Genomic DNA, 16,301 nt, shown 5'->3' on the forward strand with positions numbered 1-16,301 from the left:
GAGATCTCATTGCGGTGCTGGTGTCTCGCCAGGGGAGAAAGTCCTAATAGATCTTTCAGGGATCTGACTCTTTTGAGTGAGTAAAAATATAATTTAGCCTTTCAATTCTGTGCACCACATTTCAGGAAAGAATGGATAAATTGGAGAAAGTCCAGAGGAGAGCAAAAAAAAATATTAAAGGCCTAGAAAACATGACCTATGAGGAAAAATTGAAAAAACTGGGTTTGTTTAGTCTGTACAAGAGAATATTGAGGGGGGGACATGATAACAGTTTTCAAGTACATACAAGATTGTTAGAAAGGGGACAGTGAAAAATTGTTCACCTTAACCTCCGAGGATAGGACAAGAAGCAATGGGCTTAAATTGCAGTAAGGGAGGGTTAGGTTGGACATTAGGAAAAACTTCCTAACTATCAGGATAGTTAAGCACTAGAACAAATTGCCTAGGGAGGATGTGGAATCTGTCATTGGAGGTTTTTAAGAGCAGGTTAGACAAACACCTGTCAGAAACAGTCTAGTTATTAGTTAGTCCTGCCTTGAATGCAGGGGACTGGACTAGATGACCTATAAACTAGGAGGCGTGGTAGATACACTAGAGGGTAGGGATCGGATACAGAGGGACCTAGACAAATTAGAAGATTGGGCCGAAAAAAACCTGATGAGGTTCAACAAGGACAAGTGCAGAGTCCTGCACTTAGGACGGAAGAATCCCATGCACTGCTACAGACTAGGGACCGAATGGCTAGGTAGCAGTTCTGCAGAAAAGGACCTAGGGGTCACAGTGGACGAGAAGCTGGATATGAGTCAACAGTGTGCTCTTGTTGCCAAGAAGGCTAATGGCATTTTGGGCTGTATAAGTAGGGGCATTGCCAGCAGATCGAGGGACGTGATCGTTCCCCTTTATTCGACATTGGTGAGGCCTCATCTGGAATACTGTGTCCAGTTTTGGACCCCACACTACAAGAAGGATGTGGAAAAATTGGAAAGAGTCCAGCGGAGGGCAACAAAAATGATTAGGGGTCTGGAGCACATGACTTATGAGGAGAGGCTGAGGGAACTGGGATTGTTTAGTCTCCAGAAGAGAAGAATGAGGGGGGATTTGATAGCAGCCTTCAACTACCTGAAGGGGGGTTCCAAAGAGGATGGAGCTCGGCTGTTCTCAGTGGTGGCAGACGACAGAACAAGGAGTAATGGTCTCAAGTTGCAGTGGGGGAGGTCTAGGTTGGATATCAGGAAAAACTATTTCACTAGGAGGGTGGTGAAACACTGGAATGCGTTACCTAGGGAGGTGGTGGAATCTCCTTCCTTGGAGGTTTTTAAGGCCCGGCTTGACAAAGCCCTGGCTGGGATGATTTAGCTGGGAATTGGTCCTGCTTTGAGCAGGGGGTTGGACTAGATGACCTCTTGAGGTCCCTTCCAACTCTGATATTCTATGATTCTATGATTGAAGTCCCTTCCAGTCCTACACTTCTATAATTCTATGGTTCTACCAAAGGATGAAAGGCACTGGTTGCTGCTAAATGGACCCAAAGGGAGCTAAAAGGAAGACCCGATGTCTTGAGAATGAGGAAATAGTCTGACATAGCACAAATACCTACTTTTTCTGGGGACAACTGGTCCTGTTGTATCCAAGTAGAGAAACGTCTCCATTTAGCTAGACAGAATTTTCTGATGGAGCATTTCTGCTTTGATTGGGAATACACCTCTACCACGATATAATCCGACCCAATATAACACGAATTCTGATATAACATGGTAAAGCAGTGCTCGGGGGGCGGGGCTGTGCATTCCAGCAGATCAAAGCAAGTTCGATATAACGCCGTTTCACCTATAACACGGTAAGATTTTTTGGCTCCCAAGGACAGCGTTATATTGAGGTAGAGGTGTAGTCTGAACAGCCTCTGAACATGGATGCTCTAGGTCTGACACCCATCCAAAAACCAGGCTGTGAGATGAAGAGGATCTGAGTTGGCATGTTTGATCTTACTGAGTTAACAATTCGAGAAGGTTCAGATACTGATGAGAAAAATGGGTAAAAGATCTGGGAAACTAGATTTGTCTAAAGCAACAGAGGGTCCTGTGGCACCTTTAAGACTAACAGAAGTATTGGGAGCATAAACTTTCGTGGGTAAGAACCTCACTTCTTCAGATGCATCTTACCCACGAAAGCTTATGCTCCCAATACTTCTGTTAGTCTTAAAGGTGCCACAGGACCCTCTGTTGCTTTTTACAGATTCAGACTAACATGGCTACCCCTCTGATACTAGATTTGTCTAGGCCAGTTAGGTGTGACGAGAATGACAAGCTTTGTTGTGAAGAATCTTTCACAAAAACTGTAGTAGTGGTGGGATGGAATGAAAGGTGTATCTCAAGTGGTCTGTCCAAGACAATAAAAGGGCACCACCCCTGAAGTCCCAGCTTACTGCTGCTCTGGAGCAGGTTAGGTTGAAGTTCTTGTTCATCTGGGAGGCAACAGGTCCCAAGATGGCATTCCTCACCAGGAGAAGATTTCATTCAGGATGGACTGGTGTCCTAATTTTGTCCCCCAGAGAGTTCTGCACACCTGTCAGGTATGTTGCTGAGACCATGATGTGGTTTCCTGCTGCACCAGTTCCATAAATTGACTGCCTTTACAGGAGACTCCACCGTGTTTGTTATACAGACGGTCATCATGTTGTCTGAAATTATCTACATATGATGGGACTGTATAAGTGGGAGGAGTCTGGGTGGAGGCCTAAGCAGCAGTGCTTAATTTGTAATGAAAGAGGTGCTGGGGTCAAGCATTTAGGTGCTGGGGCTCAAGCAATTTTTTTTCTTTCATAACTGATGTGGCAAGCCCAGAGGTGCTGGGGCTCGCACAAATTAAACACTGCATTACAGGCTAGGCAGACAGTCCTTAATTCTAGGAGATTGATATGCATCCTGGCCTCTCAGGGAGTCAACATGCCTTGTGTCCGATCTACATGGACTGTGCATCTATGAGGGATGTGTCCACTGTTATTGTTGCATTGGGTCTGGATGGAAGGAAAGGGACTCTGACACTTGTTCCAGGTTCATTCACCATACAAGAGAAGCTGTAACCTTGGCGGGGATTGTTACCTTGTATTCATGCTGTCTCTGTTTGGTGAGTAAATAGATGTGAGCCAGTCCTGTAGACAATGAAGGTAAAGCCTGGTGATCAGTGTATTACATGTATTACACAGGTACATGAAGCCATGTGGCCTGGCAAGGAAAGACTGGACCTTGACTGTGGTTTGAAGTTTGAGGGTGATTTGACTTATCAGGCGGTTCATGGCCTGGAATCTGTCCACAGGGAGGTAGACCTTTGCTGAGGCTGAGACTAGGGTCGCTCCTATAAAGCCCATGATTTTTGCAGGAGTCAATGTAGATTATTCTTTGTTTACACAGACTCCCATGCTAGAAGACGGAGTAAGGATAGGGTTGCCAACTGGACCTCCTGATTGGATCTGCCCATTAGGAGTCAAGTGTCCAGGTACAGGAAAATCGTACAGCTGTTCTGTCTCATCTGGGCTGCCACCACTGAGAGGATCTTCATGAGGACCCTGGACACTGTCACCAGCATGAATGGAAGTACTCTGAACAGGTAGTACTCTTGTTCTACCAGAAATCTGAGGAACCTTCTGTGGGTTGGATGAATGTCCCCATGAAAGTAAGCACCTTTCATATCGGGATCCTCAAACCACGTGCTTTTCTCCAGGGAGGGGATTATTGATGCCAGCATGACCATGCAGAATTTGGATTTGCAAATAAAGATATTCAGCTGATGTAGGTCAAGAATGGATCTCCATCCTCCTTTTTTCTTGAGATCTATGAAATATTGGGAGTAGAATCCTTTCCCTGGATATTGAGGTGGCACTTCCTCTGTAGCCCTTGCTGTAGGAGAGTATCCACATCTAGACAGAGGATCTCCTTGTGAGAATGGTCTCTGAAGACAGGCTGGGGAAGGGATTTATGCAGAGGAGGAGAGAGAAACTCAATGGTGTAGCCCGAGTGGATGATCTCAATACTCACTTGTTTGTTGTTACTGCCCTCCAGTTGTGAGCAAAAGGATGAGGCACCCATCAAAAGTTTGGGAGGCAGTAGGGAATGGCATCAATAGAGGTACATGGTTCTTAAGCGTCCCATCAAAAGTAACCCCTGGTTTGTGGGCGAGACTGAGCAGCTGTGGTTCAGGTGGAGGCAGCAGTATATCTAGGTCTTTGTACCCTTTGACATTTACATGGTGGCTCATAAGGGTGCTGGAGATAAAACAGCTGAGGAAAAAATCTTGGCTTATTTACGTGTTTCTGGTGTTTTTTCTTCAGGGCCAGGGTATAAAAGCCCAGGGAGTGGACAGTTCTCCTGGAGTGGCATTCTCAAAACTACGATACCCACACAAGGAAATAAAGAAACAAATCAACAGAGTCAGACGTGTATCCAGAAGCCTCCTGCTACAAGACAGGCCCAGAAGAGAAACCAACAGAACTCCACTGGCCATCACCTACAGTCCTCAGCTTAAACCTCTCCAACGCATCATCAGTGATCTACAACCCATCCTGGACAATGATCCCTCACTTTCACAGACCTTGGGAGGCAGGCCAGTCCTCGCCCACAGACAACCTGCCAACCTTAAGCATATTCTCACCAGCAACCATGCACCGCACCATAACAACTCTAACTCAGGAACCAACCTATGCAACAAACCTCGATGCAAACTCTGCCCACATATCTACACCAGCAACACCATCACTGGACCTAACCAGATCAGCTACAACATCACCGGCTCATTCACCTGCACGTCCACCAATGTTATATATGCCATCATATGCCAGCAATGCCCCTCTGCTATGTACATTGGCCAAACTGGACAGTCACTACGCAAGAGGATAAATGGACACAAGTCAGATATCAGGAATGGCAATATACAAAAACCTGTAGGAGAACTCTTCAACCTCCCTGGCCACACAATAGCAGATGTAAAGGTAGCCATCTTACAGCAAAAAAACTTCAGGACCAGACTCCAAAGAGAAACTGCTGAGCTCCAGTTCATTTGCAAATTTGACACCATCAGATCAGGATTAAACAAAGACTGTGAATGGCTATCCAACTACAGAAACAGTTTCTCCTCCCTTGGTGTTCACACCTCAACTGCTAGCAGAGCACCTCACCCTCCCTGATTGAACTAACCTCGTTATCTCCACACTGATATATACCTGCCTCTGGAGATTTCCATTACTTGCATCTGAAGAAGTGAGGTTCTTACCCACGAAAGCTTATGCTCCCAGTACTTCTGTTAGTCTCAAAGGTGCCACAGGACCCTCTGTTGCTTTTTACAGATTCAGACTAACACGGCTACCCCTCTGATACTCACCAAAGTTAGCTCTTTTCATCTAGCTATAAAATAGGCTATTTGTAATATACTGACCAGTCAGGATAATTCTTCTCTCACAGGACAGACTGACGAGGGCTGTAGTTGTCTTAATGGAGCTGTTTTTCAAACGATGCCCCTCATCGCAGATTAGGAGGTTAAATTCTATAGTCTGAATTTGGTCCAAGGTGCGCAGCAACATCTCATAACTGATTATCAGAACTGAATGAAGTGGGGAATTGATGAATTCTTCTACTTTGTTATCCTGTACAGCATAAATAAAAGTTGCATCACACAGCCAATTCTCTTTGGAGCTCCTCAACCCTGTTCCCTGATTCTCTGGTTTCAGGAGGAATTTCTGTTGCATGACTAGAGCCCTGCACGGATACAAAATTTGCAGATATCTGCCAATTTGCAGGGCTCTAAATATAAAATTTGGATATGCATTCATCCATGATCAGGAAACATGTTCCGCGGAGATCTGCAGGGCCCTGTGCATGACATGAGTCATTCCCCACCTCCCCAGGGGGCTAGGACTACTTCTTCCCTCTTAATTTGCAAAAGAAATATGGGAATCCGATATGGCAATACAGAATACTACTACCATGCTGGTTGGCAGCTCACTATTCTTTGAGTACACCAAGTCTACTAAAGCACATTACTACGAACATGAAAACTACAGACCCGGTGTAACAGCTACAGAACTCCTCACTTAACGTTGTAGTTATGTTCCTGAAAAATGCGACTTTAAGCGAAACGATGTTAAGCGAATCCAATTTCCCCATAAGAATTAAATGTAAATGAGGGGGTTAGGCCAGGGAAATTTTTTTCACCAGACAAAAGACTATATTATATATATACACATACATACATACACACACATGCAGTATAAGTTTTAAACAAACAATTTAATACTATACATGGTGATAATGATTGTGAAGCTTGGTTGAGGTGGAGGAGTCAGAAGTTGGGATATTTCCCAGGGAATGCCTTATCACTGAATGAACTAGCAATTGACTGAGCCGTCAAGGGTTAACTCTCAGAACACTCTACAAGGCAGCAGGAAAGGAGGGAGGGCAGACAGAGACACACACACCCTGTGTGTGAGAGAAAAAATGCGTATTTCCCCTTTAGGTTGCTGATCCCAGGCTTAAGTACACGGTCTTGTTAATTAAATCAGCTTGCTGAGACATGAGATGGAAGCTACTGCCTAGAAGCTCCCTCCCTCTGTCGTCTGTCCCCCCTGCTCTATGGAAGATGGGGTAAGCGTGGTGCAGGAGCAGAGGGGAGGGGGAGACACCCTGACATTAGCCCCCCTCTTTCTCCATACAGCAAGCAGGAGGCTCTAGGAGCAGATCCAAGGCAGAGGGCAGGAGCAGCACATGGCAGTGGGGGGAGGGACAGTGCTGCACAGAGAACTTAGGGGAGTGGGGAGCTGATGGGGGGGCTGCTGGGCCACCCAGGTTCCAAGCCCCAACCAGCTAGCTGCAACGGGCTGCTCTTCCTGCAAGCAGTGGACAAAACAGGTGGCTGCCAAACTACGAAGTTAGAAGGGAGCATTTCACAACTTTAAACGAGCATGTTCCCAAATTGATCAGTAACTTAACATCGAAACAACATTAACCGGGAGGACTTTAAGTGAGGAGTTACTGTACTTAACCCTGGTGTTGGGGGTAAGTTTCAAATTGATAATTGTAATGGAGATAATGAAAAAGCCTAAGCGACTCCCAGTACGTTTATGGTGGGAATCACAAGATGCAGTAAACACCAGTTTATGCTGTGATCTTGTAATAAATTTGCCACCGTCTGTTTACCTGTTTCAGTTCAATCAAATAGTTCTCACTCTGTTATGAGCCACATAAAATTGCTAACCCTAGGAGAGCATACCTAGCATGAATAAGTTAGGGCAGCATAGAAGCTGGGGAGACAGAGAATCAGGAACCCATAAGCAGCTCCTTGACAACACTCCTGCTCTGTTGTATCCAGCAGAGACTCTATCCTAAAATATTTTAGTGACAGTCAGGAAAAAGCTATGGGGCCTATTATTTTGAATCTTTGATGCCTTTTTCCTTCAGAAGGCATCGACATACATGTTTCACTCGTGTTTACTCTTTGCTTTGGTGTCTTTCCTTAGTTACTTATTTCAAGGTATAGAAATAAAGAAAAGTGACATGATACAAATTGCGTGTGTGATGATAATTGAGTCTGAGCAGCATGGGAAAAATCAGAGGTTTTAGATCTTGAAAACAGCACTAAATCAAACAAAAGTTCAATATAATACAAGAAAGAGTTTTTGCCAGATTAGATGGTTAAAAGTAGTCACATTTGCACACACGACTTATAAAATTACATCTTTTTATTTAAATCCTTGCACCATACCTATTTGATTGTCCATAGAAATCTTTTTGTCCCATTGGACCATTCAGACATGCCATAGACTAGCCAAAGGCTTATGATCTCTATCTGTCAAAAATTCAGAAATATATGGACAAAAATCATTACAAGAGACTCTTCAGCCCAAAGCCACTTAATAGAACAGTATACTTTATATCCCAAATAGATCATTTGGCAGTTAATATTAACTATACTACTACTAACTAATACTTGCCATACTAATATCCCACAGTCAACCACCTCAAATCTTTCAGTGCACCTCTCTACCTGAAAACCCAAGAGACTAGTCTTGCAGCATGACCTAAAAGGTCAACACTTTTTCCAACGAGCTCTCCAAAAAAAGGGATGTTTGATACAGAATGATAGTTAAGATGGTCCAAAGCAATGGATGGTTTCTTCAGTAGAGCCCTACCAATTGTTTTCTTAAAGGAAGCCAAATCCTTTCTTCCTAGAGGGAGGTGATGATAATCTCCACCATGAGTTAGGCTGTACTTCCCTGCTGGCCTTCTCCAACTACAAAGGACATGACTCAACCCATAATCTGCAGCCTGAAGCTCCCTCAACACCCCAGAATTTTTTAAATTATGTTTTTTGCTTCCAGCCAAAGCTCAGTTACCAGAGACAGACAACTCAGTCTGGATCCAAGTGATTTGGTCCACTGAGTTAGCAAACTATTTATTCATTACACCCTATCACATGATTCACTATGGTCAGATATAATGGGTATATGAAGATGAACTATGGAATTAACAGTACTCTTTGTAATCATTTCAAAACATTCATTCATCCTCTCAACATTTCTGTAAGGCAGGTAGGTATTATAACCCCCTGTAATGGAGCATTCTGGCCTTTTAAGCCTAGGTACTATACATGCCGCCTTCTCTCAGAAGAGGGGAGATGTTGATGGGAGAAGGAAGCCAGAACCAGAATGCTGAGCTCTCGCTATGAAGGCGTAGAAGTGGCAGCTTCATGAAGAGCAGGTTGGGATAGAAGAAGAGTTCTGTGTGCGGCAGAAAAGCCTGAGCTGAGTATGAACTTTTAGGTTGCAATGATGGACTTTATTTTGAGGACTATCTTGAGTGGTTTCTATTATTTAACCAATCCCAGATGTGGTGTGTGAGTGTGCGTTTTAGTGTGTTAGCCACAAGACTATATTAAAGCTTAAGGGGCTCTAAAGAGGGGAACCAGAGGGAGGCTGCAGAAGAGCCTTCACCAGCCATGAGGGGGCAACCAGGAAATGGCTAGGTGGCTGCCCAGGTACACCCTGATTTTACAGATGCAAACACTGAGATGAAAAGTTTAAGTGACTTGCCCAAAGCTACACATGGAGCAATTGCCAGTAAGTATGAGACCTCCACAGTTCCTGGATCCCACTCCTGTACTCTGAACACACCTCTCTTGGCACCGGTTCAATGGGCATTGAAGTCAACAGAAGCCTTTCCACTGATTTCAGTGAAGTGTAAATGATAAACATCTCAGTGACTCAAGTAGCACAAACTTTCATTATTATTATTATTATTTATTATTGTAGGTGTTTTGCTTTTTAAAGTAATACTAGTAGTAGTAGTAGTATTCTGGAAACTGATAATGACAACACTCCCTTAAATTTATATTGCATATAATCCAGCAGTATGATAATTGCCATTCTTCCTATAAGATAGACAGGAAATTACTAATTAAAATACTTCATTATATTGTAGGCAAGTGGTATTGTTATCTCACTTTTGCATGTCAATGTTCTCTTTGCTTTTTAGGTGCCCAATCTTACAAACTGCCGAGTGCCCTCAAATCCCATTGGCTTCAACCAGATGAATAAGAATGTTAGAAGGATTTAAATGAAAAGAAAAATATGTTGCTGTCACTTTGGGTCACATTAATTGCCAATAAATTCAATATAACATTAGTGTTATAAAAAAACCCTAACAATTGAGAGAAAATGTGCCACAACGTCTAAATAGCTCTTTAGGTAAACTTTTTTTTTGCATTAAACTGAATCTTTTTTGAACCAAAGCTGCTCTCTCAAGAACACACACAGCTGATCATTTACTTTGCTCAAACTCAGTTACTGCCACATAGACAATTTCTGTCAAATCAGTTCAGTTCAGTTCCACATCTTGAAATAAGTTACTGTAAGGAAAGTGATGGAAGCAAAGAGGATATACGAGTTAAATAGACATCTAGATTGGCTTCAGGGGAAGATGTGTATGTTCAGCACCATAGCAGGAATGGATGCTAAATCAGTAGAAAAAACAAAAAAGAGGTACACATGGAAAAAATTAGAAGTTTGTAAAACATATAAAAACACTTGTAAAAAAGAGCTTTCATTTCATCTGAAAGACTCATACAGACCATGAAGGAAGACTGCCGAAAAGGAAGTGTTTAAGGCCATATTACACTATGGATGCTACTGTGGCAAAGCTATGGCACTGCGGCTATGCTGCTGAGGTGAATTTTTCACACCCCTAAATGCCGCAGCTAACTTAATTTTTAAATGTAGACCTGGCCTAACTTTTAATCTATTCACAACAGATATTAGGTCAGATTTAGAAGGCAGCATTCTCTCTGTTACTTCATACAAATACACTTGCAGGGAATTATCAGGTTAAAAAAAATATTTTTGAAAATAAATTGCCTTATGTTTGTTACAAACAACATGGCAGAGTAATAATAATTATGCTTTGAAGTTTTCTTTTCACTATTTCACTTTTCACTTTATTTTTTGCATTATTCTAATTTTGGACAATTAAAGTACACTAGTCAGTTTCTAATCAATTTCCCTTTTAGTTTTCATGCATACATTTCCCTCCTGCAATGTATTGGTGCAAACACTGTAGACAAATATTTGCTTGTTAAAAAACAGCTTACTTGGAATGTTGGATTTTTTTTTATTTTGAGCCAGATTTGACCTTTTTGAATATAAATCTCACCTGATCAACTGTAAACACTTTGATCCTTTCACTTCCCAGCCATTTCTGAAATTCTTTTTTCCAGTTCTTCACCAGACTCCCAGGAGTGACAATCAGTGCCTGCTTTATTATAGGTTTGCATCCATACAGCCCCTGACGTAGGAGAGTCCAGACAAGCGAAATGCATTGCAGTGTTTTTCCTAAACCCATTTCATCAGCAAGAATAGCTCCAAATCTGCCACTTAGTCTGTAAGAAATAATGGCAATTTAGTAATGCAAAGGAAACCCTGCAACTATTTGTATTCTGATCTGGCAAATATGTTTTTTTTTTAATTATATAAAAACCTATTTATTTCTACTATGATCTGTTGCAGTTTTTTATTCAGTTAAACCAAAAAGTTCTATATGCCTGTGTGAAACTCGGATTCATTACTAGATTAACATACGATCATCCAGATTAGAGATCTCAGTTGAATTCTTTCATATTAACAATATTTACATAATTTATGTTAAAGCACATGAAAACATACCATAAGCAGCCTATAGTATATAAAGATGATGTAACAAGTGTAAAAGTAATATAGTAATTTTTCAACAGAGTGGTACATCAGTGAACCTTTAGACTAGACTGAAAATTTCTGAAGTACCAACCAGCACTGCACTTTGGCTTGGGTCAGATGGTTTATAGCAGTGGATCTCAACCTATTAATCATTGTGGGCTGCATATTCAGGCCACAATGTGTTACCTGGGCCACAGGTTGAGAACCACAGCACCCCACCACCACCACACCACTATGCCCAGCGCCCACAGCCCAAAGACCCCTCCACAGAGTGAAGAGAAGACCAGAGCCCCCAGTGGTGTGGCTGAGTCCCCATACTCTTGTGAGGGGCCGGGAAGCAGCCCCAACCCGAACCTGTCGCCAACCCCGATTCCCGCCAGGTGGGGACGGACAGCAGCTCCGACCCTGACCCCAGACCTTGCTGTGTTGGGCTGGACACAGCCGTGACTCCAACCCCGGACCTTGCTGGGTCGGGCCGGGCAGCAGCCCCGACCGCAGTCCCTATTGTGTGGGACCTGGTGGCAGCCCCGACCCTGGTCCCTATTTTGTGGTGCTGGGCGGCAGCCCTGATCCCAGACCCTGATGCAGGGTGCCAGGCGGCAGCCCCGACCCCAACCCTGGACTCTGCCATGTGGCAGCCCAGGCCCTGGACCCTGCTGCCCTTTAGCATACAGCTGGGCTGCAGCTGTGTGCTAATTGGGCCGCATGCAGCCCGCGGGTTGAGAACCACTGGTTTATAGGATAAGTCAACCATTCTCTTCTAACAGAGAAATACAGAATGCATCTCAGTTTTGGGGTGTGTTTTTTAAACAAGCTAAAAATTACCAGAGTTAAAATTAACAGGACAGTTATTCTCCTACCTCATTCCCATCACACACTCGTACAGGAATACAATTCCTTCTTTCTGATGTGGGCGAAGATGATTTACAAGGTAAGGATCCACAACTACATCTACCACAGGTAAACCAGCCTTATTGAACATCCGCTGGTGATCTGGAGTTGGACGTGGCATAACTAAAGAATCTTAAAGTTCAAAATATACACAGATGTGGTAAGAGAATTTGTGTTTACTTCGTAAGCAAAAAGTATTGTTTTTCCAAGGTAACTATATCAAGTAACTATTTGCTAAACTTCAATAACTGCGAAAATTGCTTTTTAACATATTGGTCATTTCTAGACAAAGAATATAAAGACCAACCTCTGCTATTGTTACTTATGAGTACCTAGATACAGTGTTGATGTAAATAATAATAATAAAAAAATCTATGAAAACACTGTCTTATATCCTAAAGGTTTCAGAAGTGCTTTAAAAATTTAATATATATAAGAACCACTTCATCCATCACTTACTACAATCTGCCACCTTTGGGATCAACTATAGCAGCTGTTCAATTGAGGATTACCAACAATAATCAGTTTAGGACAGGAAATGAGGAAAAATACCTCATCCAATTAAAACTGCAAGGAGTACAGAACATAATTACTCAAAATAGTGTTTATCAGAACACTGTGGCTAACCTTTATTTCTTTTTCATATATATATTTTCATCATCCCCGCTCCCCCTCAAAGACTACAGATGAATGGGCAGAATACTTTGGAGCCCATCAGCACTGGAAGGGGTTAATATTGAGCAACACAAGACACTGAACAGACACAGCACGCCCTACTCATGCTAATTTATAGATTAAAGGTCCCCATCCTGTAGGGTTCTGCGTTCTCTCAACTTCCATGGGAGTTGAGAGGCTCAGCTTGCAGGAGGCACTCAAATCCATCACAGGATTGGGCCCCCCAAAAAACAAAAATTGGAGAGAAACCCATGTCTTTCACACAGCCCTGCAGAAACAGACAAAATGCAGACAACTCTGTGGTTGAACATAGCAGCGCTACACAGCAATTTAGAGCAGTAATCTCATATCATCTTGAAACCACAGCAGAGAATTCAGGGAGACAGATCATCATACAGTTGGAATTAGACCAGAACACTGGTCTATTCTTACAAAAAGTGCCATAAGATAATAAGAAGATCTTATTATTATTTATTTGTATAAGGCTAGTATGGTAGGCAATTTACAGAGGTAGGAAGACATGGCCCAGCCCTGAAGACTTTATAATCTCAGATGACATACAAATGAAAGAAATGGGATGGGGTTTAACAAACTGCAGTGTGAATGCTAAGTTGTGGTTTAGGTGAATTTTTTAAAAATTAAAATTATGCATCATTTAGTTTGATAACACTAATATACTTGGTGTTTTTCTCTCATCTGAAACATGGCTCCTTCTCCAGAATATTGTCCCTAAACAACAGGCTGCACCACTGGCTTATTAAAGACAGATGGAAGATATCGATCTGCTAAATATTCAACACCACTTCCTGCAACTACCAGGTGTTCACTGGAGCTCTCCCATACAAGTACTCACACAATCTGATCCTCCTTAAACTTGTGGAATTTAATGGGATGACAGCACAAAGGAACTATAATATTGTGTTACAGAACTTTTTTTCTGCAGTAGGTGTCTCACTGAACTTGGTTACTTTTAGTTACTTTTGTGTTTGCACATTGGTGGCTATGAGGGATCGGACTCCCCTGGAAGCAATTCTTCTAACTTTGTTTAACCTCTTCACTGCTCGTTGTCCACAGCAACTACCATGCTGGTGTAGTCTGTCAACACTCCATTGAATTTGGTGGCAAACTAGAACTTTTCTAGCATGTTTGGCACTAGTCAGTTTCTCGTTTCAGTACATTTATTTTTCTTCGCTAGTCTATTTTCGGAACCATTCTCATTTAAACAATTTGTAACGCCATCAATAATATTTATAAAGAACTGCACTATAAGACACTCTAGGGTATATGGACTGTTTTAGGATACTAACACTTTCTCAAATGTCAGTGACACCGCCTTCAATCTCATGGTTTACAGCACACCTGCCACTTGTAGAACAGAATCATGTTGTGATGTTATTGGTTAAACTTCATTTTCACTGGGATACCCTAGATTCTCATTCAGTACTTGGGTAGGGAACATAAAAACCTTGATTACGCATTGAACTTTCTTACAAAAAGGACAGTGGATGGTTAAATAAATAACAGAATTTTAAATCTTACTTGATGCATTTGGATCATGGCGAGGTTTGTAGTTCTGGGACTCTTTAAGTAGATTTTCTTTATTGCTTGGCTTGCAGACATTTTTGAATGGGCTACAGAATGGTTTCAGGGTACTTTGTGAAGAAGCAGTTGGGACTGTGGTGGACGTCCCAACATCAGTCTGAAAACATTTGCCACTATTAAAGTCCTCTGCTGAAATTATACCCATCACTTCAATTTCTTTTCCTCCAATCATCAGCATTTGACCTTCATCAAGACTTTCAAGGTCTTTAGATTTATATCCAGTACCTAAAAATAATAATTCATTTACTTATGTTTAGCAATTAATTAGGACCACACAGTGGGTATCACTGCCTTAACATCAATATTCAACTGCAGGAAGTGAAAACAGAAATGTCATCAAATCCTTTAATAATTAAGCATATGAATTTGAATAACCTTTCACACTAAGAAAACAAAGTGGCAACAAGGTTTTTCATTTAAGTGAAAACAGATTCAAGTAGATCACAATACCAAGAAAAAAAATGGAACAAACGGAACATCATCTGGAAATTGTTGTACCAAATATTTTTAAAACTGCTGTGAATTATCCTCTTATAACTGAATTTAAGCATACATTTAGATATTGAAGTACCCAAACTATTTCCATGGAGTGGACCATATCTTAAGAAAGGGATTGTCTCATTGACCACTCCTCTTCCCCCAACCCATGATCAAAAGAACTACCTTCCTGTCCCATTTGCAATCTCATAATATGCCTGTGGCAATCATGGCAATGGCTTATATGGCAAAAGATAAAAACAATATGTTTTAGCTGCCTTTTAATGCAAGTTAGCAGATGGATATGGGAGGGAGCCTGCATCACCTGACCAGCCACCTCTCTGCAACAATAAGCAAGTGCTCTGTGTACCGCTAGTAACAAGCGGGGAAAATATCTGATCACTCCTCCATAGGCATTTAAGAACTCAGTTTGGTTATCTGACAAGAAAGCACGGTGTGATTAATGTAATAAGTATTGTATAAGCATTATCAATGTTAGGCCTAATGGTAGGCGCCTCTGCAAGCATAAGTCTTGTCAAGCAGTGTTAGGCCACGAACGTCTGGGAGTTGCAAGAGCGAGTACAATAAAATTCTGCAAGCATAAGCAAAATCTAGCTAGGAAACTTTATAGACTAAGATTAAGCAAAAAGGAAGCTCTGTGAAATTAGATGCGGACTTGTGGTTACTATGCACTGCAACCAGATACTTCTTTAGGCTGACTCAAATGTTTTTGAATCTAGCAAATTAACCACAATTAAGACAACTGGTCACATAAAGAAAAGATGAGCTGGGCACAGGTGCACAGTTCATAAAATCAAAACAACTGCAAAATACCACACTAAGACATTTGGCCACCTTAATTGGTTGACCTGCTTTGGAACACGGCCAACAAATAATGTATAAAGAGATGCAAAGGCGCAGGTGTGTGTGTATGTGTGTGTTGACCTAAAAGAGATCTCTCTTTGATTAGACTCACACATACACCCTGAACCAAAGGGACTTGCGCTTCATCAACTATCTGTGCCTGACCAATGCGGAAAGCAGTCGACTGAAGGGTAAAGTATTCTCAGACAAATGCAGGGTAAGGTTTTGGAGTAAAGAAGTCTGGTTGTGCTCAAGCTGGTTAATCTTAAGTCTGTATCGATACTATAGTTTAATTATACTAGTAAATTGTTTAAAAGTAAAAGTAAGTTGGTTAATAGTAGTAGTAAATAGTTAAATCAATATAAAATAACTGTATAGGTTCTTGTGCCTTGCTGGGAACAGGTACAACGCGGGTAAAGCTAGTAGTTGATTAGTGATAACAGCTTTGCATGTCGCTGTGCCTGTCTTCAATATAATTTGCCACTTAGTAGTTTATAAGTTGTTTAAAACTAACAGTAGATACTTATAGGTAGTTTAAAATTAAAGAAATTTAGTTAATCAATGT

At 41.8% G+C, this 16,301-nt stretch overlaps 1 protein-coding gene across 13 annotated transcripts in view; it reads right to left on the reverse strand.

Moving 5' to 3' along the window:
• RAD54B (RAD54 homolog B) overlaps positions 1-16,301 on the reverse strand; it is a 108,753-nt gene that overhangs the window by 20,325 nt on the left and 72,127 nt on the right. For all 13 annotated transcript variants that reach the window (XM_065585916.1, XM_065585917.1, XM_065585918.1 and 10 more), the window contains 4 exons: positions 14,333-14,620; positions 12,088-12,250; positions 10,689-10,914; positions 5,425-5,632 (listed from right to left, as the gene is read on the reverse strand). In XM_065585916.1, coding sequence (XP_065441988.1) covers positions 5,425-5,632; positions 10,689-10,914; positions 12,088-12,250; positions 14,333-14,620 — 885 coding nt within the window. The remainder of the gene's footprint in view (positions 1-5,424; positions 5,633-10,688; positions 10,915-12,087; positions 12,251-14,332; positions 14,621-16,301) is intronic.

Source organism: Chrysemys picta, chromosome 2 (genome assembly GCF_011386835.1).
Source record: "Chrysemys picta bellii isolate R12L10 chromosome 2, ASM1138683v2, whole genome shotgun sequence".
Classification (NCBI taxonomy): domain Eukaryota; kingdom Metazoa; phylum Chordata; order Testudines; family Emydidae; genus Chrysemys; species Chrysemys picta.